The sequence below is a fragment of the Apodemus sylvaticus genome, chromosome 18, assembly GCF_947179515.1.
Source record: "Apodemus sylvaticus chromosome 18, mApoSyl1.1, whole genome shotgun sequence".
Classification (NCBI taxonomy): Eukaryota; Metazoa; Chordata; class Mammalia; order Rodentia; family Muridae; genus Apodemus; species Apodemus sylvaticus.
The window spans coordinates 20898513-20921220 of NC_067489.1; the positions used below are offsets into that span (position 1 = coordinate 20898513).

The 22708-nt window shown below is 49.5% G+C and overlaps 1 protein-coding gene across 1 annotated transcript in view; it reads left to right on the forward strand.

The window, feature by feature from the left end:
- Nucleotides 1-22708, forward strand: part of Sfrp1 (secreted frizzled related protein 1) — a 38591-nt gene that overhangs the window by 2458 nt on the left and 13425 nt on the right. The window contains exon 2 of the mRNA XM_052162314.1: nt 3454-3531. Within this exon, the coding sequence (XP_052018274.1) occupies nt 3454-3531 (78 nt within the window). The remainder of the gene's footprint in view (nt 1-3453; nt 3532-22708) is intronic.

Below are 22708 nucleotides of genomic sequence, written 5' to 3' on the forward strand. Positions count from 1 at the left end.
ACCCCCACCCCCACAGCCCCCCCTGCAGACCACAGTTTCCTTTCTAACTCCCGCCTGCCAGGAGAGCCTGTGGCCAACTTTGCTTGAATTCTGTCCATTCCCCATGGCCACTGATTGATTGCCCTTTGCTGGGGCTCTTGGTGGGCTTAAAGTGGAAGCCTGTGAGAACCAGCTTTGTGTAAAGGGTCTGATGTTGGCGAGCAGGAGGACCAGATGGGGGTGGTGCTGTTTCTGAGGGAGAGTCCGCCCAGCACACACAAGTACGTCCAAGAGACTGGCAGGGCAAGGGCACCCTCACCCTTACCTATTTATGGATGTCTCTGTGTGGGTGCATGTGTCCAGTTCCTCCTTGTCAATGCTCAGATGGAAGAATTCTTTGCTGAATCAAGGTGTGCGTGCATGTGTGTGTGTGTGTGTGTGTGTGTGTGTGCGCGCGCGCAGCGCGCGCACACATGCGTGTGCGTGTGTTGTCTGGCTGGAGTGTGGTTTGGCTGGCTTTCTCTTAAGTGATTTTTTTTTTTTTTAATTTCCAGAGAGACATCATTAGGAGGGTGTCCCACACTTTGGCCCCACAGGGTTGTCTGTCAGTTGAGTGTTAAGTTGTGTAGGGGAGAGGTTAAGACAGACTACACTACTGGCCCACAGAACCTTAGGCTGGTGGTTCTGGAACAAGCCCTGGGACTTTGGGATGATAGTTAAGTTCCACACAGGGGCCATGTCCCATTCCCTGTCTACCCTGTATCCCTAATACGGAAATCTAAATTTTCAACACAGCACTACATCTTTGAATAAGCTCGGATACAGGTCTTGGGGAGTATTGGAAAGCCCCTTTTTATTAAAGGTAAGTCCGATTGTGAGTCACGAGCCAAAGCCTTTTTTTTCCCTCTCTCTCTCTCTTTCAAACAGTGGCTGCTCATGGTATCTTAGCTTCTGTCAGGAAAAGCAATTATGCTGTCCGTCCCAGGAAACTGACTTCTAAGTCTTGGACATACATTACACTCATTTAATAAATTGTCCTTCTCCTTTCCTGCCAGGCCTGTCTTGTTGAGTCCTGTTGTTTAGGCATGTGACGCATTCAGTCAGCCAGGTTAAGTCACAGACCGGAGAGGCCGGGAACCCTCCCTCCTCCCTGATTCTCCGTTATGGTAGTTCCTCCACTCTCCTCAGTGAGCTAGCTGCCCATGGAAAATCTATCTCCCAGCCTCAGCCTCTCCCTTCCCCCACCTTTCTCCCAGCTCCTCTCCCCCACTCTCTCCCTAGACACACTGATTTCACAAAGTAATCTTAGTCCTGGCTCCAGGGTCAGCCTTTCCCCTCCACGCCCTCATAACCATTAAAGATGAACAAAACCTTTAAGACTTTCATTAATTTGCTTCACACTTTACCGCCAGGATTCGGTTTACCTGTCCAGTGGAAATCTCAGTTGCCCCTGTGAGGCAGTCAGCCATGCAGGCCCCCAAAGACACAGGAGAGGCAGAGATTAATATTGCATTACACACTGTTCTCTCTCTAGAGAGTTGCTCAGCTCTTCACTGAAGTACTGGGAGGAGGGAAAGCCACGTAGAGGATACAGGGTGATCCACCCCTCACCCTGCACCCACCACCCCCATCTCCTCCACCCCCTACCCTCCCATCTCCCCCACCCGAGCCACTGAGAATGTTCTCAGGCTGGGTTCGACCTACAGGCTGAAACTCTCTTGTCCTGTTGGACTGAGAGCCTGGAAATGCCAACAGTTTTGGACTATAGGCAGGAGACCTAGAATGTCTAGTTCAACATTTTATACCTTGAGCTTTGCAACGGGATAACTTCTACTTAAAACAAAAAGGAAATATAACAACCACAAACAGAGAGGAAACCCAAACACACAGTTCATTTCCCTATTTATAGGTCACATGGTTCTGTCTACAACTTCCTTTCCTTTTTCTTTAAAGATTTATTTTATTTTGTTTATGTGAGTACACTGCAGCTCTCTTCAGACACACCAGAAGAGGGCGTCAGATCCCATTATAGAAGGTTGCGAGCCACGATGTGGTTGCTGGGAATTGAACTCAGGACCTCTGGAAGAGCAGCCAGTGCTCTTAACCGCTGAGTTCTTAATCTCCGCTCCCCCTTTTTCTTTCTTACTTCACATGGAAAGCAAACCCCATGATGGAGATTTCTGGGAAAGAGGTTTGTTTGCTTGTTTGTTTATTTTGCTTTTGTTGGGAAACATTACTTCCAGAACCCAACCCCAAGCTCTGGGAGCGAAACAGGTGTGTTTTCAATATCCGGCCCAAAGAGGCTTCCTGAGTCTCTCTGCCTGTTCCGTGCTTCCTTCTGCTCCGGACACTTGAAAGGTAGTTAGCTGCCAGATACAGACTGGAGATGTGCTCTCAGCCTCGGAGGGAGAGGGCCGGGGAGCAGCAGGTCCCGGGTGTGCCCATTTCACAGCCTGAGCCCTGGAGGAAGGTGGGGGGGGACACCATATGGGATGGGAAAAGAAAGCCAGTGAGCAGAGGCTCTCAGCACACTGAGCCTCCCTTTGGCTCTGGGTGACTTCCTTTCTCCTCCAGCCTGGCCCTGGCCTCCAGGGTGCTGGGAGTGGACTACGCGTAGGGTTTCTAGGCCAGCAGTAAGCTGTACGATGTATGATAGACAATGAACAGAGGAGGAGGAATTCAACCCTTGGAGGACTCTCCTATAAACACATTATCTCTACCCTTCCCAAGAGGACTCTGAAGCCCTTTCCTCCCGGGGTCTAGCTGCCTCCCAGTGACTTGCCTCACACACGCACGCACGCACGCACGCACGCACGCACGCACGCACGCACGTGCGTATCTCTTCAAAGCACTTCATGAAAGACCATCCAAAGGGTTTCCTCTTTTGGCCAGCTCTGTCCTCCATTTGGTGGCTCTGGCTGGTTCCTCCCCTCCCCTCCCCCACCCCGCAGCCTGCTTTTTTGGAGTCCCTGTGTCACTTCAGGGCCCTGGGCTTGAGCCACTGAGTATAGCTGTTCTCTTGACCCTAGAGACCTGCTCAAGTCGATGGGCTGTCTTGTTCAGAATCTGCAGACAGGGAGGGGCCGGAATCAGAGGGGGCTAGATACGGGGTGGGGGAGACCTAGAAACAATTCGTGAGAAGATCTGTTTTGGCTTATAAGCCAACCATTTTGTTTTTGTTTTTGTTTTTTATTTTGTTTTGTTTGTTTGTTTGTTGCTTTTTCCTTCAGGCACTCTGGACTGGCCCCTACCTGCCTCAAATAGCAGTAGACTAGATAACCGCCATATTTAGTATATCTAGGCCAAAATGTTTGATGAAAGCATTCGTCTGCTTCTGCGTTTGGTTCTGAGTTCAGGAGCCCTTCGCCGCTACGGAGCCCCAGAAGACCTCTAGATCTTGTTAGCCTGGCTCCTGCAAGGCGTCCAGATCACCGTGACTGACAGCTTCTGTTTCTGCTTGGTTTCCCTTGCTAGGTACAACCGTGTGCCCTCCTTGTGACAACGAGTTGAAATCGGAGGCCATTATTGAGCATCTCTGTGCAAGCGAGTTTGGTAAGACCGAGTTCCAGCCTCGTGGGGGTGCTTTGGGAATCCCTGCCTTTCCCTGTCCCGTGTCTCAGCCCCCCCCACTCCCCACCCCTGTGGACACGAGCTCGTGGGAACATCGTGTTTGAGCTTCGCGTCTTCTGCCTCATTCCTCTCATTTTCTTTCTTAGGCAAAAGGAAGTCTGTCTAGGCAGAGTGAACATGGGCCGTCCTTTGTCCATGGTTGTCCTGAAACTCACTCTATAGACCAAGCTAGCCTCAAAACTTAGAGATCCCTCTGCCTCTGCCTCCCAAGTGCTGGGATTAAAGGAGTGCGCTACTGTGCCAGGCTCGGGCCATGTTTTCTTAACACTAGACTGCTTATGCCACTGTGTTTCAGATTTTGGGGAACCCTCTTTAATGGCAGAGGGATGCAGACTTAGGGACAGGGATGGAGCTGAGGTGCTGGACTGTAAAGTTCTCTTCACCTGCTGCAGAAGCTGCCCTGGATTGGCTCTTCTTCTACGGTTTGATTTTTACATCCGCCCCTAGGTGTCAGCACAACTCTGCCCCCGGACTGAAACAGCTCAGGGTGGGTGGGGTGCCTTCCCAGGATGGGGAGATTTCTGCCTCAGTATCCACCTGAGGTCCTAGTCAGAGTCTTCCGGGCAAAGAACATTGACATTGCCTCTGGAGTGTGAGTTCTGTCCCTGCTCTGGGTTGAGAGAGAATTCCGAATCAGCAACTGCAGCTGCCAGAGTGGGGCTAGCCTGGGCTAGGGAGCCAACCCAGGACCCTTCTAGGATGGCTGCTCTGACCAACAGGAGAAACCAATGACTTCTGACCTCTGAGGACACAAACATGAGCTGTGTCCTCGTGGACCCTACTCCCTCCCTCCCTTGGGTTTCCATGGCTGGACGCAGAGCAGCGGCCCGGGCCAGGACCATTTTACTGCAGGCCAGATTCGGGCCGATGCTTGCTCTTCAGGGTGGATTTCTTTCAACTCTTTAGGAGAGAAGGCATAAAGGTAGGCAACGTAAGTCGTCACGTCCGTTCTGAACCACTGTGTCTTCATTAACCCGACTTGATAAAGTACAGGGCGAGTCTGATATCGTGAAGTGCTGTGCTCCGGTGAGCTCCGCACGCATGCGCAGGACACTCACCAGCCCAGGGAGTCCGCGCGTCACGGCACACGCATTCTCCATGTTTGCAGGGGAAGCTGAACTGTTTCAGCCCTTTGCCACAGAGACCTTAATGGATATAGATGCTTATTTGTTTATTTACCTGTGTGTGTCTGCTCGTGCATGAGGAGGTCAGAGAACAGCTTGAAGGAGGTAGGTCTCTCCTCTCCGTTCACGTGGGTGCTGGGGATGAACTCGCTTGAACAGGATGAACAGGATGAACAGACTTGATGACAGGCACCGGTCCTCACTGACCCTATTGGCCACACATTCTTAAAAAGCTATATTTATTTCTGATGGCTTTAATTTTATCATCACACATTTCTATTTGTCTTAATCTGTTACCAAGAGGGAAATAGTACGTGTAAAAATAACCCATTTTCTACATTTTGTTGCTTGTCTAAGTCATACCCTTTTTTTTTCTTATTGTCTCTTAAAAATTTTTTAAGACTTTTTTTTTTTTAAACAGTAGTGAATGTAGCCCAGGATGGCCTTTCATTGGCTATGTAGCGCAGGTTAGCTTCAGACTCTACATCTTTTTACATCTTCTTCCCTATGTTGGGAACATAGGTAGAGGCCACCATACCATACATCTAGAGTTTTATTTTAAGTTCATTTAAAATGTTATTAAGAAATTGGGTATGGTGGAGCATATCTAACATCCCAGCACTTGGGCAGGGAGGAGGCAGGAGGATCTTGAGTTTGAGACCAGTCTGGGCTACATAGCCAGGTCCTGTATCATCAACAAGCAAGTTATGGATGACTTATGTGTAGCGGTAACACCCAAAGTCAGGTGACTCTTCCACTCCCATCTTGACTAAGTTTCAGTCTCCTTTCTTGCCTCAGGAGGAGCCCCAGCCTGGGCTCTGACTGGTGGATACACAGCGCCATATTGTTACAGCCGCAAGCCTTGTCTCCACAAAGATAGCTGCTGCAGGGTCCTTCCCAAAGATAAACCTGGAAGGAGAGGAGACAGGGTGAATAGGATCTCAGAGGAGCCCTGACAGGAAGCCTTTTGTTCTGTGGGGGAGGGCTGGAAGAATCCCAGAGGCTCCTGGGAGGGAGGCCTAGTTCTTCCCAAGTCATCCGTCTTAGAGATGGCCAGCCACAGTGTCCACATTTACCAGTTGCCCTGACTTTGTTTGCGTCTGGGGTGGGGGACGATCTCAGATAGAGCCCAGAGAGCAGCGCTCTGTGGATATCGCGTGTTTGTCGATTTTAATCAGGTTCAGGGATGTGGATAGAAAGCCCTAGGAGTGGAGGTGATTGGCCAGGACTGGCTTCCTATTAGGGAAGCTCCCAACTCAGGGTGCATGTGTTCGAGTCTTTATCTGCATTCACCCTTTTACTTAACATTTATTGAGTACAATGAATTATGCTAGACGCTGGTCCAAATATACCTATCTAGAATAAATTAAAATTGAACTTCAGATTTTTAAATCCGGGCTAGACATCGTCAACCACTGATTTTCTAGAGAGTGGTAGTTTTCCTTTCTCGCAGGTTATAGGAATTAAAAGGCCAAAGCCAGCACAGCCTTGCTGAGAAAGTAGATGTAGGTCCAGGATCTTTGCTGGAACTTAACCCCAAATCGTCATTAATTCTCCTCCGCCCCATTCTCTCGCTCCTGTCCCCAAATTCTGTCCCTTGGGGGTTTTGTAGATACATTTGGAAGTCAAGGGCTAAAGAGGCAAGCCTTCGGGAGAACCTGACATGGAAAGGACATGGAAAGGTTGGCTTTCTAACAAAAGCAGAAGTCCAGAGGATGTGCCTCAACTTACCTTTGTTGGTCACTTGTTGGTCACTCCCCCACTGCAGTAGGTTCCTGCCAAGGCTGCAGCCCCCTAGGCCAGTGCTTCTTAAAGGAGTGCCTGCCTCTTATCAATAACCAGTCGGGTTCAGTGGTCCAGAGTGACGGGCTGTTTAAGATTACCGTCCTATAACCCTAAAAGAATTTTCTTCCTAGGTTCAGGAGGTCCTCTGAGACCTGGCCTATGGCTCATTTTACAAAATCCATACAATGATATGGAAGGAGCTGCATTTCTTCCTTGGTGTGTGTGTGGGTCTCCTCCTCTCCTGTAAGATGGAGAACAGTACTGTGACTGTGGCATACAGGTGCCCCTGTGTGCATGGTGAGGACTGGGTGTGCCCGGCTTTTCTGAGGGAGAGGAGAGAATTTCCTTTTTTTTTTTTTTTGCTTGTAAGGTTTTTAGGAAATGATAAATAGGATATATTCTCTCTCTCTCTCTCTCTCTCTCTCTCTCTCTCTCTCTCTCTCTCTCTCTCTCTCTCTCTCTCTCTCAGAGAGAGACTGGGGACTAAGCTTTGCTTTACCCTCTTTAGCGCCCCGCCGAATGCAGCCTTGTTGAGAAACGTGTTGCCTGGCTCGGTTCATTTCAAGGAAGAGAGGCAGTCAGCCACACTGATGGGATTCCGTTAGAAAACAAAAGCCTTTGACAATGCAAGCTAACACCAGGCAAAGAATGTTTGACTCCCCGCTCCAGGGATCCAGCTTTGTATTAAGTGGCCCTGGTGTCCCCAGTGGGAAGATATCAGTTGCTGGAAAGCATTGTGTGAGCGGCCTTGTGCTCTCGTAGGACCCCTCACCGCCAGTGTGGAGCCGGACACACCGAGCCTGCTACCTGCCCCCCTCAATGATGCGGTTTTTCAACCCTCTGGCCTGTCTGCCTTGCTACATTCTCTGTTCTTGAGCTCTACCCTCTTGGTACAGAGTGCATTTTCCCCCTCAACAGGCAAAAAACAACAGTAGGAAGTGCGGGCTCTGATGCTCAGGAATGCAGCCCAGATCAGCCCGGATCAGGCAGCGGATGTGGGGAGCCTATGATCGGCTAATGCTCTCAAAATGCTGCTCACCCAGCCCGCTGCCCTACAACGACTGGGTGCTGTGCTCAGTCCTTCCCTGCATTTCCTACTTCCTGCATGATGACTGGGTGCTGTGCTCAGTCCTTCCCTGCATTTCCTACTTCCTACATGATGACTGGGTGCTGTGTTCGATTCCTAAAGAGGCCAGCGTAGCATTTGCGAGCCTCCACATTGACAACCTTAGTGTTAAAAGCTTGGTCTCTAACCTCTCTCTCTCTCTCTCTCTCTCTCTCTCTCTCTCTCTCTCTCTCTCTCTCAATTCCTCCATTCGTTTATCTAAGGGAGATGCTAATCATAGCCCCCACCATGCGTTTTTTATTCCACTTCCAACCACTTTGTTTTTTCTCTGCTTCCTGTGCGTGCCCTTAGGCCTTCCTGTAGCATCCTCGGGATGATCCCTGTCCTTTCTCAAGGATGCAGGGTGCTTACCTTGTACCTCAGCATCTTTACATTTGGGGCCCGACAGTTCTTGTTCAGCCCCACCTTTCATGATAAAAGGTTTCTTTGTCGTCTCCCCCCACCCCCCGGCATTTTTCTTGCCCTCTGAGAGAATATCTTCCCTTCATTTGTTTACATGTTTCCTCAAAGAGAAAAACTGTACCTGGCAATACGTAAAATTAGTCAAACAGGAAAGGAAAAGAAAATCTTCTCCGAGCCAGCCCTGGGAATGTTTCCTAGAAGTATTTCCCCTGGTGCTTGCTCCTCCATGGGCTCTGTTCTCTGCCTCAGGAATCTGTCAGGCCATGCTGGCTGAAGTGCCGTTGGAGCTTCACTGAAAGGCGGTTCGCTCTCTTGCAAAAAGTCCGCTCGGACTTTCCAAACTAAACTTTAGGTTTCCTCTTGGATACGGGGAGATCAGATGCCAGCATGGCAGTTATAGCTGCTTGAGAGCAGGCTCTGTGTCTGGGGCCAGATTTACCTTCTGTGTGATTAATAGATGCTCTATCTGCCTGCACCACCGACAAAGAACGCGCTAGCTTCATTGCTAAAATGTGAAGAAAATCGGAGCCGTAGAACAAAAGAAGGCCAGTCCCGGACCACGTCTCATACACAGCAGACAGACACACAATAGAGGAGAGTGTCCCTTCCAAGTGGATATGTGCAATTTGTTAAGTTGACAGAAACAACACTCGAGGTTTGGAGTGACCTGGTCCAGTTTGTTCAAAATAAAACCAAATAGGCACGAAGGAAACTGCATTAGGAGGGCAAACAACTAGAACATAGAACTAGAACATCCACACTCTGTAGGCTTGGGACAGTTGCCAAGTGCCCCAAGTGCAGGAGATTGTGAGCTTGGCCCTTAGATCCAAGCACTATATGGTGTAAAATGGCTTACAGCCTGCATCTCCTCTCCACCAGTCTTCCTAGGCCTGGCTGGGAATCTGTGTGGAAACCGTGCTCAACTCAAAGCCTGGAAAGCCATCTGGGCTCTCGTAGCTGATATAATCCTACTTATCTGTGATCACAAATAGAGTTCCTACAAAGGTTCAAGATCCAAGGGACCCGAGGAACCAGCGCAGAGGCAGGAGAGTAGCCGGATTGAGATCACACATTGGGGAACCAGGAGGAAAAGCTGTAAAGAATCAACTTCTCATCCAGTGAGCGAGGCCTACACTTCCTTTGTCACTGATTCTTGGCTGGCAGGAAGATGTTAAGGCTTATGTCACTGAGACCCCAGAAGAGGGCTGCTGTACTCTCTGGGGGCAGAGTGACATCCTTTGGGTAGCTCTTTGCTGTGTGGGGGCCCAGCCATGCTGAGCAAGCCTCTCTAACGTTCCATGCCTCAGTTTCCCCTAGTGAGATAGCAGCTGAGGTCTGGGTGCAGATCCTGTGAGAAGCAGAGGAGATGAAATGCTAAGTAGCCCACAAGCTGGACTCAAGCTCAGTTTGCTGCCTTTTTTTTCCCTTTTAAGTAGATCTGTATCGAGCGAGTAGGGCTTTCATGGCTTATACCCGAGTTATTAAGAGGTGACTTTTAGATTTCTAGCACCTCTGCTGTTTTTTTTTTTTTTTTTTTAAGTATTATTCTTTAAACCAAACTTGAACCTTTTAACCTCTTCATGCTGGGATGTATGCCTACATTTGCTTGCCTTACAGATTGAGGTATGTGTACATTAGGACCTTCGGATGCCTACTCTCAAGTTAGTTCTGAATGGGTTAGTCCCTGGGACCAGCCCTTCCTGTGCAGCTCCACCTAGAAGTCTCAGAGAAGTTCGTTCCTCTGAATGCCGAGATTCCTTGGTCTCGGTACTCGGACCGCTTGCCTAGTTTCCTCCTTTTGCGAAGACGGTACCCAACAGAAACCTTACCGTTTCAGGGCTTTCTACGTGTTCAGTGTATTGAGTACATTGGGGAGGCGCATCACCAGGTCTGTCTCCAGAGCTCTCATGACCTGCACTGAAATTTTGTGCCCATTAAACAATAATCGCTTCCCCTTCCGCCCCCGGCAAACACAGTCCCTCGGTGCTTTCTTGACGAATGTGACTACTCAGAGAACTTCAGGGGAATGGATCAGACAGTATTCATCTGTGCGTTTGGCCTCCTTTATGAAGTCTTGGCTATTATAAATAACAGTCTTGGGTAAGGTGACCAAAAAGGATTGGCCCTCAGATGTCACCCTTTCGAAGCCTTTCTGGTGTGTGAGAGAGGAGGACAGGTAGGGGACCAGCTGCTATGTCTTTGAGTGCTGGGTGGCTCACTGGTACCAATCTGTCACTGGGAAGGTAGTCTGAGTTGGGTGGAACCTCAAAGACCACCCAGTTCCACGCCTTCCATTTATAGACTAAAAAGCAAGAGAAAGGTGTTAGCCCAGGCTTGCCTCTCTGGGACTGGATCCCTGACAGCTTTCCTTCGCTAGCACTTGTTGGGCAGCTAGATGATACTGTCTGGTCCCTTTCTCATTCTTGCGTTGTATTCCTGGTGATACCTGGTGATTCCTGGTGTTCCCTCCCCATTGCCTCCTAGCCTGCTGAGAAGGTGTCGGAGCTCCTTGGCAGGGAGCCGGAGAACACCTTTGGTGTGGACTTTAAATGCCCTGCATGTTACACAAAACAGGTGCTCAACCATTGTTGGCTTTCCGCTTGGTGGAGAGGCCAAGCTGACTGAGCCAGACAGATTTGGGTTAAATCTAAACCCTTTAAGCTGGGCCACCACAAGGCGGGCTCTCAACCTCCCTGGACCCCTCCCCCCTTCTCAAATGCTAATTACAACATTATGTTGTTCAAAGAACTGAATTAATCAAGTCGATTAATTAATAACATTTCCTGGACTATGGGAGCCATTGCAATGCTCACTTAACGCAGAGAACCATTTTAGGATGGAACTCAGTCTAGGGAGGTGAATTCTCACGAAACCATCTTGTTGGGCAAAAAGAGAAAACTTTTAAAAAAAAAATTGAAAGATTAAGAAATACAATGGAATATCTAGGTGATTCTCTGGTGAGCAGAAGGTTTTTATGAGGTTGTCTGGAAAACTTGAGGGACTGTGTTGCTTCAAGATACTGCAGTTAACAAACCAAACACGAACAGGCAGCCCCGCCCCTCCCCCACGCCTCAGACCCTCTCTTTTCTAGAAGTGAGGGAGATCTGGGAGGCTTGCATTAGATGACACCTTTCAGTCATGCAGCTGGAAGCCGCCAGACAATTATAACCCAATCTACAGCAGGTCCAGGACACGCCCACCGAAGTTGTCTTTTGTGTCAATGTGCTTTTGAGAAATCTTATCCGTAATATATTCCACTCATAATTTATTGGGGTCTGTTTCAGAGAGATTTGAGAGCCCCTTTTGTGTTGGGTCACCTCCTTCTCCCTCCCCTTTTTTCTCAAGCAGTATTCCAGTCCGGGGTTCCTTTTCAAACCGGTTCCCTGTGCCACTCAACCCCACAAATAGGCTACATTCAGAAGAAAGGGGCCTTGAGATATTGGTAGGTTTCATCCAGTTTTGCAGAAACGAGCCAAAAGCTTCAATCTGTATTTTTTTTCCCCTTAAAAAAGGAGAACAAATGGCCTAAGAAATGTCAGACCCTTGCCCTGCCCCAACCTGCTTAGAGCAGCCAATTAAACACGCATTAGCTTTGCAAGGCTTCTCAAAGGCTGTAGATTATGCTTGAGATCTTTGTTTAGTCTTTCAGGAACACTGTCACACGGATGATTTATCAAAGAAAGTTGTTTCTCTGGCAGTAAAATAAACTCTGGGCCTGCTCAGACTAAGATTTCCCGTGAATTTCTACCAAGGTAAACAGTGGTAACTGGCAGGTTGCACATTCCGTGTGAAAGCCAGACACATACGATAAATATTTGAACTATGGCTTTGCCGTGTAAGGGGCCCTGCCTGTCACTAGCGCTGTCACTCTGGCCTGCCTGAGAAGACCTGACTCTGCTTGTCTCGCTGTCTGTAGGAGCTGCCTCAGTCACATTGGCTTTCCTGGGCCTGAGTGCCACTTAGTGTTGGCACTTGGGACTTCCTGGTTCCGGGAGGGGCAGGCCTCAAGCTGGCCTCCTTTGAGGGAGGTGAACCAGAAGCAGCCAGCTTAGGTTTCAATGAAATAGGCACTTATTGAGTCAAATGGGTAGGGGCGATGGGTGGTTGTATTGAACGTTTTGGAAGCTGAGGCCTGGGCATCGGAGAACGTGTTGAAAACACGTCCTGTGTTCTGCGTAGTTTGAATTCTAGTAGGGGGAAAACAAGGCAGACACTGGGATTTCTTCCTTTGCTCCCTGGTGGTTTTAAGGAGTCTTCTTGGGGATCTAGAGGCCCAGAAGCCCAAGTTGTGCTGAAATGACAGCGTGAGTGCATGGGGGATTAGAAGGAAAACCTGCAAGTCCTTTCCAGGTACATGTCTGTCGCCTTAACTGTTTACACAGTTGTATTAGCTACTCTTTGCTTGCTGTGACTAAAGGCCTGAGAGAAACAATGTCACAGAGGAAAGGAGAGGTTTGTTTGGCCTGGTAGTCTCAGGGTTTAGCCCATGATTACTTGAGTCCACACACACGGGCAGAGCATCATGGTGCTGGGAATGTGGGGCAGAGGAAGATACTTCATGGCAGACAGGAACCAAAGATCAAGAGAGAAAGGAACTAGGGTGGAAGTAACTCCAAGGACCTGCACCCTGCAACCTATTTCCACCTCCTGAAGTTCCCATGGCCTCCAAAGCAGCATCACGAGCGAGGACTTTGCTTTCAGACAGGAGTCTGCAGGCATTTGTGGTGTCCTTGGTAGCTTATTCAGGGGGCCTGAGATGGAAGTCTTGTGTGGCAGTCTCAGCTGCTGGGGCCAGAGGATCACACTGGCTTTGAAAGGGGCTGCTGGTAAGAGCCAGTTTGAGAAGTGGGGTGAGTCCTTCCTTTAGCTTAGGCTCCACCTGACTCCTTCAAGAAGCTTGAGGGACAGCGACCATCTATTTAATGAGGACTTTGGGGGTGAGGTCGGTAAGGTCTAGACTCAGGTGCACAATATAGGCAGTATAGCCTTGGTCCCACAGACCCAGTGAGACAAGGCTGTTCCTTAGGTCTGATTCTCAGGTCAGAGGCATTTACATTTAGGAGAATAAAGAATCACTTTCTTCAGGGGAGGAATTAAGGGAAATTATTTACAAATTCTGAAAGGATGTTGTGAGCTCGGAAGAGGTGCCAAGAGAGTACTTTGGTCCTGGTGAAAAATGAGTCGCTTTTCCGAAACCGAATTCTTTCTCACTCAGGCCGGATTAGGGGATTTCTCTTGCTATCCTCCCGTCTTCCCATCAGCCGCCTCCACACAATATTTCCTCTTGGGACTGTCTCAGGCGTGTCTTTTTTCGTGCATGCTTGGAATTAATTCATACAGTGTTTTCCACTGGATATCCATTCAGTTTTGGGAAGTGGTTTGGATGGAGGAAATCTCACTGTCTGGCGCCTCGGAATGAGGGCGGTGTGTGTGTGTGTGTGTGTGTGTGTATACCTGTGCTTTTAACCAGATTCCACATAGCACGAGGCATCACCAGCATCACCAGCCTGTCACCAGCCTGGTCCCCAGATTCAGACTACATGCTCCCTTCCCGCGCTTCCTTCGGTCCCAGCCTCATGATGGGATCCATTTCTAGCCTCCACACATTGGAGAGGACCCTGGCAGGTGAGAGCAGCTAGGCCACCAGGGTCCCTGTGTTCTGATCACTTCTGATCATTGATTAGCAGTTTCATCTTTCAGGCCTGAAGGTTTTCTATGGGGTTTAGAGAAACTCAGAGGATTTCTGTAGCTACTGATCAGAGTTAAGAACAGGAGAGAAGTCAAGAAGGGTATTCCTGGGTTCAGGGGTCAAGATCAAGGAGAGGGATTTAGGGGACCCCCAAAAATACTAGTCCTGGAGGAGCAAAACCGAAATAGATGAATATGTGAAGAATGTTAGCCATGGCCCAAGTGGAGATGCCACCCAGGTGAGGCTTGGAGGTAGGAGGGAAGGAGGACACCTAGCAGGTGCTTGTTAGCTCTGGATGAGGTCTTGAGATGTGGAGCACAAGACTGAAACTCTGTTGAAGCCTCTAGCCTCTAAGTGACCCACTGAGGTTCCCTGTCCGGAAGCAGTTCTGACTCCCTCCCCTTTCCCCTCCAGATACAGAGGTGCCAGGAGGTGTTGCTAATAGGTTCCTCACTTAACAGGTATCCATTTAAATATAGGCTCAGGGTATGTGGGGGTTTCTTATGCAAATCTAAGCATCCATAGAGGGAATCCACGCCTGTGCAGGTTGCACTGAGTCCAGAATCTCTTTCAAAGATCTTTCCAGATCTGCTGAGTTTGGAATCATCCTCTAAAAGACACTTGGTTGTGCAGATAGAAGTATTTGTGTCGCCTCTCCGGAGCATGTGGGAAGAGGTGGGGTCCTTCCCATCAGCTAGAGAGCCAGCCCTGCTGGCGGAAAAGGTCCAGGTCTTTTGCTTTCTCCAGGGGCTCTGAAAGCAACAGCAGCAGTTAAATTCTTGGTGGGGGAGGGGAAGGCTCGGTGTCCAAAAGCCAGCTCTTACCTTTGTAAATGAGTATAGGTTGGAGAGGTTGCAGTGAGAGAATTCTTTTATGTTGTATGTTGTCCTTTAATCTGTGTAAGGATTGAGAAGCCTTGGGGAGACCTGTCTTGAAAGGGCACTGGGCAGATTGGCACTGGCGAGACTTGGAAGTGAGGTGGAATCTTGTAAGGGGTGGACTCACATCAGGACAGGACCGGATACCTCTCTGACTGCTCCTGGAGCCAGCTTGAGGCAAAGCTTTGACCCCTCTTGGGGGGAGGGGAGGGTGTCCTCCATCTTGCCTGCTTTCTAGGTCTGCTTTCTAGGTCTCGCTGTTTCTCTTTATGTTAGCTCTGCTTTGAGGGAAGAAAGTGCCTTGATGGAGACTTACTGGGGACCGTGGGATTGAATCTTATTGTAAGACAGACTTCCCCTGGTTAGTCACAAGACATGGTTGTTCAAGGATGGAGGAAGCGTTCTTCCAATAAAGGAGAAAGAACCACAGAGACATTGGTCTGTAGGCCATGGGTAGAGTATCGCAGGCAGGAACATGGGCTCAGGGAAGATTGACCTGCTACAGTTGGGTCCAGGAAAAGCTCTATGCTGGGTATGCCAGGCAGACCTGAGTCATCTCATACACAAGAGCTGAGTCTTAGCAAGAGCAGCTGTCATTAGAAGCTGTTACAGCGCTGTGTCCTTTCTCTCCCGAGCTCGTGAGTCATTCCGGCAGAGAACAAAGTTTCTAGAGCTACCATGTAAAGGCTGGACTGGTAATGACTGGTCATGGTGGAGGGACTGGGTCAGCTCAGGTGACTTGGTTTCTCTGGAGAAGGGTGAGAGAGGCCATAGCTATAATAAGGGATGAAGATGGGATGCATGTAGGGTGTGTGTGTGTGTGTGTGTGTGTGCACATGGGCACTTATTTGTCTGCTGGGTGGGTGTCCATGCACTAGCCCAGTCTTTGGTGAGCTAGGTTTTGTACCTGTGGCCCTTTGTGCATTTGTGAGTGTGGACAGCACAGTTGCCTAATAATGTGGCCCAGTTGCTTAGAGGCTAGTGGCCATCTGCCTCTTGCAGCCTGCCCGGCTCCTCCCAGTGCACAGTGTCCACTCCTGCCCCCAGCCCCTTTCTCAGTCCTCCACTGCTTTCCAGAGACGCTGTGCTGTTGTCTTTCCTACTCTGGCCTAGGTTGGAGGCAGGTGGGGAGGAGCTTCGGAGGGACCTCTCTGGTGTAGTGCCTTCCTGTAAGCCAGAGCTACCTTCCTAAGTTTTGGGGTTCTGGGGAGCGGGCACTGATTCCTCATGTGCAGGCTTTAGTGTTTGCTGATTCTGGGGGCAAGATCCCTTTGAGCACATTCCAGCAGTTGACACGGATTTCATGAAGGGCACGGAGGAAAAAGTTTGCATAGGGTTTGAAGTCAATACACCTGAATTCAATGTTTGGTTATTCCAGTGCCCAAGTTAGTGCAGGCTACACTTGCTCTGTCTGTGCCTCAGTTTCTTCATCTGCCCCAAACCCAAAATATGAATGTTTCAGTGTTAAGAGATAAAATAAGGTGTGATAGAAAGCAACAAAAATTTTGGAGTCATTGGAGCTAAGTTTAGATTGGTATTGAGTAACTGATTTGAGCAAGCCAGTTAAAATCTCTGCATTTATTTTGTCCAGCAAACTGAAGCATCTCATAGGTGAGATTTCCATCTTGGAATAGATGGCATGTCAAGGAGTATGCACCTCACTACTGGAAGCACCCAGAGGCAAGGTCCCTCTCTCTAGTCTGTGATCTCTAAGATCTCCTTGGCAGAAATAGAAGGTAATAACCACATGCTCCCTTCTAGCCTTTCCTGTCCCAGGCTAGTAATCCTTGGCGCACCTGCTGTGTGTCTTCCAAGACGTGGGGGAAGCAGGGTGGCAGATGAACCTGCTTCGTCTTTCATGAGGAGGACGATGATCTTCTCTCTTGCTGTGATAAAGCACTGTGACCAAGGCAACTCATAGAAGGAAGAGTTACTGGGGGCTTACAGTTCCAGAGGGTTGAGAAGCCATGGTGGCGGAGAGGAGGCAGGAGGCAGCAGGTGGCTGAGACTGCATTGTTCAAGCCAGATACAGTAAACAGAGAAAGCAAATTCAAAATGCCTTTTGAAATTTCAAAGCCCTGCTCCCAGTGACATACTTCCGCCAATGAGGCTACACCTCCTAATCTTCTCCAAACTGGCACCAACTGGGCACCAGTTGACTTTCATCCATGCTAATTTCATCTGAATGACTGAATGCCCAAGTCTTTTGAGGGACATCTCATTCAAACCACCACGATGATTTCATTAAGGAGTTGAATAGATCCTACCAACAGTCAAGACTCCCAGCCCAAAACCCTGTTTCTCTCTCTGCTGCTCCTGAAGACAGACCTAACAGTGAGTGCTAGCTGAACAAAAGGAGCATCGGCGTGCACCTGGGATCCTGAGTGTCGCAGATGGAGAGCAGGCAGCTCAGGGTGTCCGTAGCCAGATCCTGAAACAGTTGTCCAGTTGCCAGCAAAGAGGCCCAGCAGACACACACTGAAGCTCAGTCCCCGGGGAGCCTCTTCCGTCCTCCAGCCCATCATCTCCTTGTAAGCCGGAATATCTGGTCCTGCTCCCCTCTCCCAAGGCCCCTCTTGGCATCAGTTTTTCTGGTAAATTTTTAAAACCTTTTTTTTGGGAGGGATGTTGTCTTTACAGTTGCCCCCCACTAAGGATGTGGTGGTGAAAAGGGAAGGAGGGCTTTGCGTGAGGCTGCCCTTCTGTCCTTCATTGAGCAGGAAGTAGAGTCAATATATTGTTTTGCTTTTTTTTTTTCCTTGACTGACAGCTATTTGCCTAGAGCCTTCTATTCTTACAGACTTAATGTATCTGCTGGCACAATTTCTTGTTTGCAATGATTGCTCCAAAGCAAGAGCAGGCGAGCTGGGGGAAGCTTTCCCCTCCTTGGCCCATCAGGGTTCCCCCTTCCCCACTCTTCGGTGGTCAAATGATGCGGAGACACTGCTCTGGACCCTCCCTTGCCTCCTAGATTCCCCCCAAAATGAGAAAGCTCAGCCCGGGGCCCCGCAAGGTCTTTCAGCCTGGAAGATCAGGGCACTCTCGTGCAAAATCTCCAACAAGGACATCAGCCTCTTGTCTGGAGTTAGTTCTGTCTGTACTAGGTCTCTATAGTGCCGGGAATACTGGTCAAAAGATAGGGCTGGAGAAGCCACAAGGGTGCTCAGGGAGCTGTGTGCTGTGACCTTGCTGTATCTGCTCAGTGGTCCTGGGATGGGAGGAGATAGCTCTCTCCGACCAAGTCTTTCTGCACTTGGAGAGCAGAGGGTGGCAGAGGGGGCACTGGTGTGGCGCTCTGTGCCTCAGCCACACCACCTTCAGGAAATGACTTGAGAGTGAATTCAGGTGCAGAGTGGTCCTTAGTTTCTGGGCTGGCATTTTATTTTTGCAATAGATTATGAATAGAGGGCTGTTCATATGAGGAGGAGTAGCTTGGGCTTAGGGGGGCTAGAACCTGTGGGGCTTCCAAGCCTAGACATATAGAGGGGGAATGAGGGAGAGGTGTGTAGGGGCCAAGGGGAGTGGGTGGTGGTAGCCATAGCAGCCATCTGCATCTAAGCGGTGCTGGCCCTATGACCTCTCTCGGTAGTTTACTGATTTGTAAAATGAGGTCCGGTTACATGGCCTCGTAAATCTCCTTTTGCTGTAAGGATTCGTGTCTCTGTCCTGTCTTCCTTAAGCACACGCAAGGGTTTGAGGTGCAGTTCATCTGTGGAGTACGTGCCTTACATGTATAAAATCCTAGATTCCACTCCCTGCACAATAAGAAGAAAGGCTGTTTCCAAAACACACTCACATGCCTTTGAAGCAGCCTCTTTCCCTTCAAGGGAGATTGTGGTCAGACTCCCTCATCGCAATCCAGTCAGCGTGTGCCACGAGGTAGGTGGAAGAGGACCCCAGGCCAGCCGGTAAAGCCACGGTTGGTTTGGGACATCTATGGGATTCGTGGAAGGAGAGACCAGTTAGTGAGCAACTTTGCTTTCTTCTTGGGGTTGGACCGTAGGGCTTGGGCCAGAGGTTCCTGCCTCGCAGACAGTGGGACAGTGACACTCAGTCACGTCATGGGAATGCTCCTCTGTGTTCCCCTGAGCTCTCCGACTGCTTGCCAAGGCTCCTGTGGCCTCCAGGGTGGTGATTGATTCCTGTGCCATCTTTTCCAGCCTCTCTTATCTTGAACTGCCTCTGTACGCTGCAGTTGGCCATAGCTCCTGGGGTTGGTTGCTATAGAAGGGCATTGGTAGGTCCAGTGGTCCGGCGGTGTCACCACCTCCGGGAAGGCAGCCTTTTGTCCCACAATGTGGGCTGTCTGTATTAGAGCTATTCTGAACTGGACCTGAAGCCTCAGTTCTTTCTTCCCATCAGGCCCTGCTTCCAAGGCGGGGCTCGTAAACTAGATTCATCCTCAGTCTCAGATTTTTCCAGTGGCTTTTACGTCTTTGTCTAGACGTATAAGTCCCACTTCTTGGTGACCTGAGGATGGCTTGCTTTAGTGCTCTCACACTCAGCTGCAGACAGGTAGTGAGGATGTGGTTATGGATGATGCCCCAAATCACCGCGCTCTGGCTCAGTCAAGACAGCTGTATAGCTTTGGGTTGGTGGGAGCTGTTAGTTTAAGCAAAAGGTTCCATGGGTTGCTTGAACCTCTGAAAAGGGACAGCAAAATGAAGGAAGTAACTTTTTACTTTTACTCCTACAAAGATGAGTGTTGGGGCAGGGGCGATGGCCCTGAGGATAAAGTGGTTGCTGTGTAAGTGCGAGGACTGCATTCAGATCCCTTAAGAACTTCATGCAAAGGCTGGGTGAGCATGGCGGCCTGCCTGGAATCTTAGCCTGTGGGATGCAGAGATGGGAAACCCTGGGAGCAAACTGGCTAGCTACGTTAGCTGACCCAGCTGACCCAGCAAGCTCTAGCTTTAGTGAGAGACCTCCCCTTAGTATATAAGGTCGAGAGTAACACAGCCTCGGACCTTTTCACACCCACATGCAATTGCCCATGTACCTACATACACATACACATACATGTGTCTACACATGTGAACGCTCATAGGCACACCACATGCGCACACATCTGGGAGTCTTTTATCAGCTCATCTCCTCTTTCTGTTGTGTCATGCTCAGAGAGCTGGGCATCTCTCCAATATATCTCGCACAAAACCAATATGCCTGTCAGATATTTTTTTTTAAGTATGGTTTTACTGGGTGTCCCACAAAACCCCGAGGTCTATTTAATATAGTGGACTGGCAGGCAGGTCCCAGGAAAGGACCTGATATTATTTGCTCCCATTGCATAGGGGTCTCTCCAGAGGATGTGACTCTAAGGGAACTTACTTTAAATCATAGGCAAGGGAAGATGCCCAGAAGCTCAGTAAGTGCGATGTTGAACTCTCCATGGCCAAAAGGGAGAAAGATTGTGTGTCCTGAAAAAGTCAAGAGCCCACACTAAGCAGTGCTCTTGCCTACCTGCTTCCCCGGGTTATTGGAACTTTTCCTCTGCTGTTTGCACTGATAGAAGAGAGGTTAAGAGGACTGGAAGGCAGGCACCAGGATTCTGGCTCCAGGCTGACATCCCTTGCTACCCTGGGTGAAGGCCAGCTCAGAAACAGCTGGAGCAGCATGATAAACTTGGGGGATAGAGATGAGGCTGGCCTTGAGATAGGCCGGGGGCCAGCTCTGATTTACATTTATACTCTTGGCTTCAACTTAACCCATATCAGGTCAACACTAATTTTGCCTTGGAGACAGAGAGCAGCATTTCTCTTGGGAATACATTGTCATGTCCCTGGATCTGGGTACATACCTGTGGGCCTCTAGACTGGGCGGAAGAGACCCATGTGTGCTCTATCCACTTTGTATTAAGCTTCTCCTCACGGACTTTTTAGAGCTTTGGTCTCATGGATGGGAAGGTGTATTTTGAGGGCCTGGACTCAGATTGGCCCTAAGCATTGGCTGAGGGCCAGAATCAGTGCTATTCTGCCAGAATCTCCCTGATACGAGCACAAACCCTTAGAAGGGCTGAAAACAGTCAGTTCAAATGTAGGTGGATTAGGGTATAGAGAGGGAATGAGCATGAAACCTAACTGTGTTACTATGGAGGTTACCAAGGAGATGGGTGTGGGTATGGGGACAGAATTAATGATGGCAGAAATGAAGGGTTTGCCCATCATCTTTGTACTTGGTCTTCTTAGCATCAGTTTGCATTGAATAAGAGGGATAGTATCCTCTAAATCCTTTGACATATATAATGCCCTTGGAAGGAAAATGGGCCAGCGAGACTTGAGTGAGATCTGTCCTGACGCCAGACCTGGAGAGCAGCACTCTGTCATAGACGAGAAAGCTACCCAGGACATGGGTGGGGATCCTGGATATTACACATGTTTTGTGGGCTTGGCATCCTGGGTTCAAATCCGAGCTCCGCCATTCATTGTCTGGTTGGGATGTGGACAAATGAGTTGCCTGTTCCCACTTGTGTTATGTCGAAACCTATCTACAGCTCTGAGTGTCTTCTTCAGGGAGTTAGGGGCCCCGGGGAATACACAGAGAAGAGCGAAAGAATTCGTGTTTTCGTAAAGAATTACAGTCTCACGAATGAGGCCTCGAGCTTCAGGGCAAATGACTGTGTTTTCATTTATTTTTGTTGCCAAGAAATGCTTAACTGACCACTCTGGTGGCCAAGCCTTTGCGGTAGTTGCCAAGCAAGGTTTGCATGAACTTGCAGTGGGGAGGAGGGTAGGTAAGACATACTCAAGGGTCCTTACCATGTAAAGCTATGTCTGTCCAAGGTGCAGACATTGAGGGCCATAGTGGGCAGGCAGGGTTGGATTTGGCTGCTAGAGCTGAATGTTTTTTTTTGTTTTTTTTTTTTTTACTTAAATCGGGAAAGCACTCATGCTGCCTCCATGTGACTCGGGGTGAAAATGGAGGGAAGAAAGCGGAGTGTGTCTGTAGCCACCATAGCTCAGGGGCACTGGACTCCCGGCTTCTTCAGCGAACAGCCTAATACCGGTCCTGGGCCTCTCTCTTGCCATCTTTTAATGGGATGGCATGAAGGCTGCTAGACACTATGCTCGGAGGGTGTCACGCGGGTGGGTCCTGCTCTGAGGTTGTCCTAAGGTCATCGTCTTGGGCTGTTGTTTGTCAGTGTAAGGCTGGGTTATGGGATAACTGCAGGCAAAGTCCCTGGGCACTATGTGCAGTGAAGGCCACCTGGGCTCTCTGGAGTATTTACATCCTGGGTGGCCTGGGATTCAGTACTGGATTTCCAAGACAGTGAAGGGCAAGCTGGGAGATTTAGATTTCGGCTGCAGGCCTGGAACACCGACTGTCTTCCCTCCCTCATTCTGCAAGTGCTTATGGAGAGTCAGAGAAGCGAAGTGCTTTTACACGTGTTCATACGAGAAGCTGCTGGTGGGCTTCGCTGAGGTCGGCTAACTCTCGGTGTGCTGGAACTTTCTTCCAGAGTGTGCTGTTTCTTGCTAGGACAGCTTTTGTTTTCTGGCTTTTCGAGCACCACAGCTGAGGGACTGAGGCCCCAAGGACTTCACTGACAGTTAATGCTGCTAGATGCAAACAATCCTTCCTGCAACCTCCTTGGGTATTTCTCAAGCTGGTGCAGGCCCAGCAGCAGCAGCAGTTTTCTGGAACTTATCAGGACTGTGGATTATTGGGTCCTAACCCCATGGCTGCTGAATCAGAAACTGGGGGAGGAAAAGTGGGGGAGGCAGGAGGTGGAGGAGGGGAGAGAGGGGAGGGAGGATGTCGTAGATGTCTCCACCCTGAGGTGCCTTCTGAGTGATTCTAATGTTCAGGGTTGAGACCTATGTCTGCAGTCACTGCTGAGAGCTCCTGGCTTATCTAGCTCAAGAGCCCCAAATCCTTATTCTCTACGTCTTTCTCCTTCCAGGAGACTGTGAGACGTTGTGACTTTGCCATTCCTGAGAACCCCAGGCGGTGGAATGGAAAGGGCTGGAGATTCAGTGACCTCACAGTGGGGACAGCTGTTTACTTTGGCAGGTTTGCCTGGATTGGAGCCAAGAGTCGGTCAATCCTAATGATTGACTTGAAGGGAAACTGCTCAGCCTCCTGCGTGGTCGGGAGA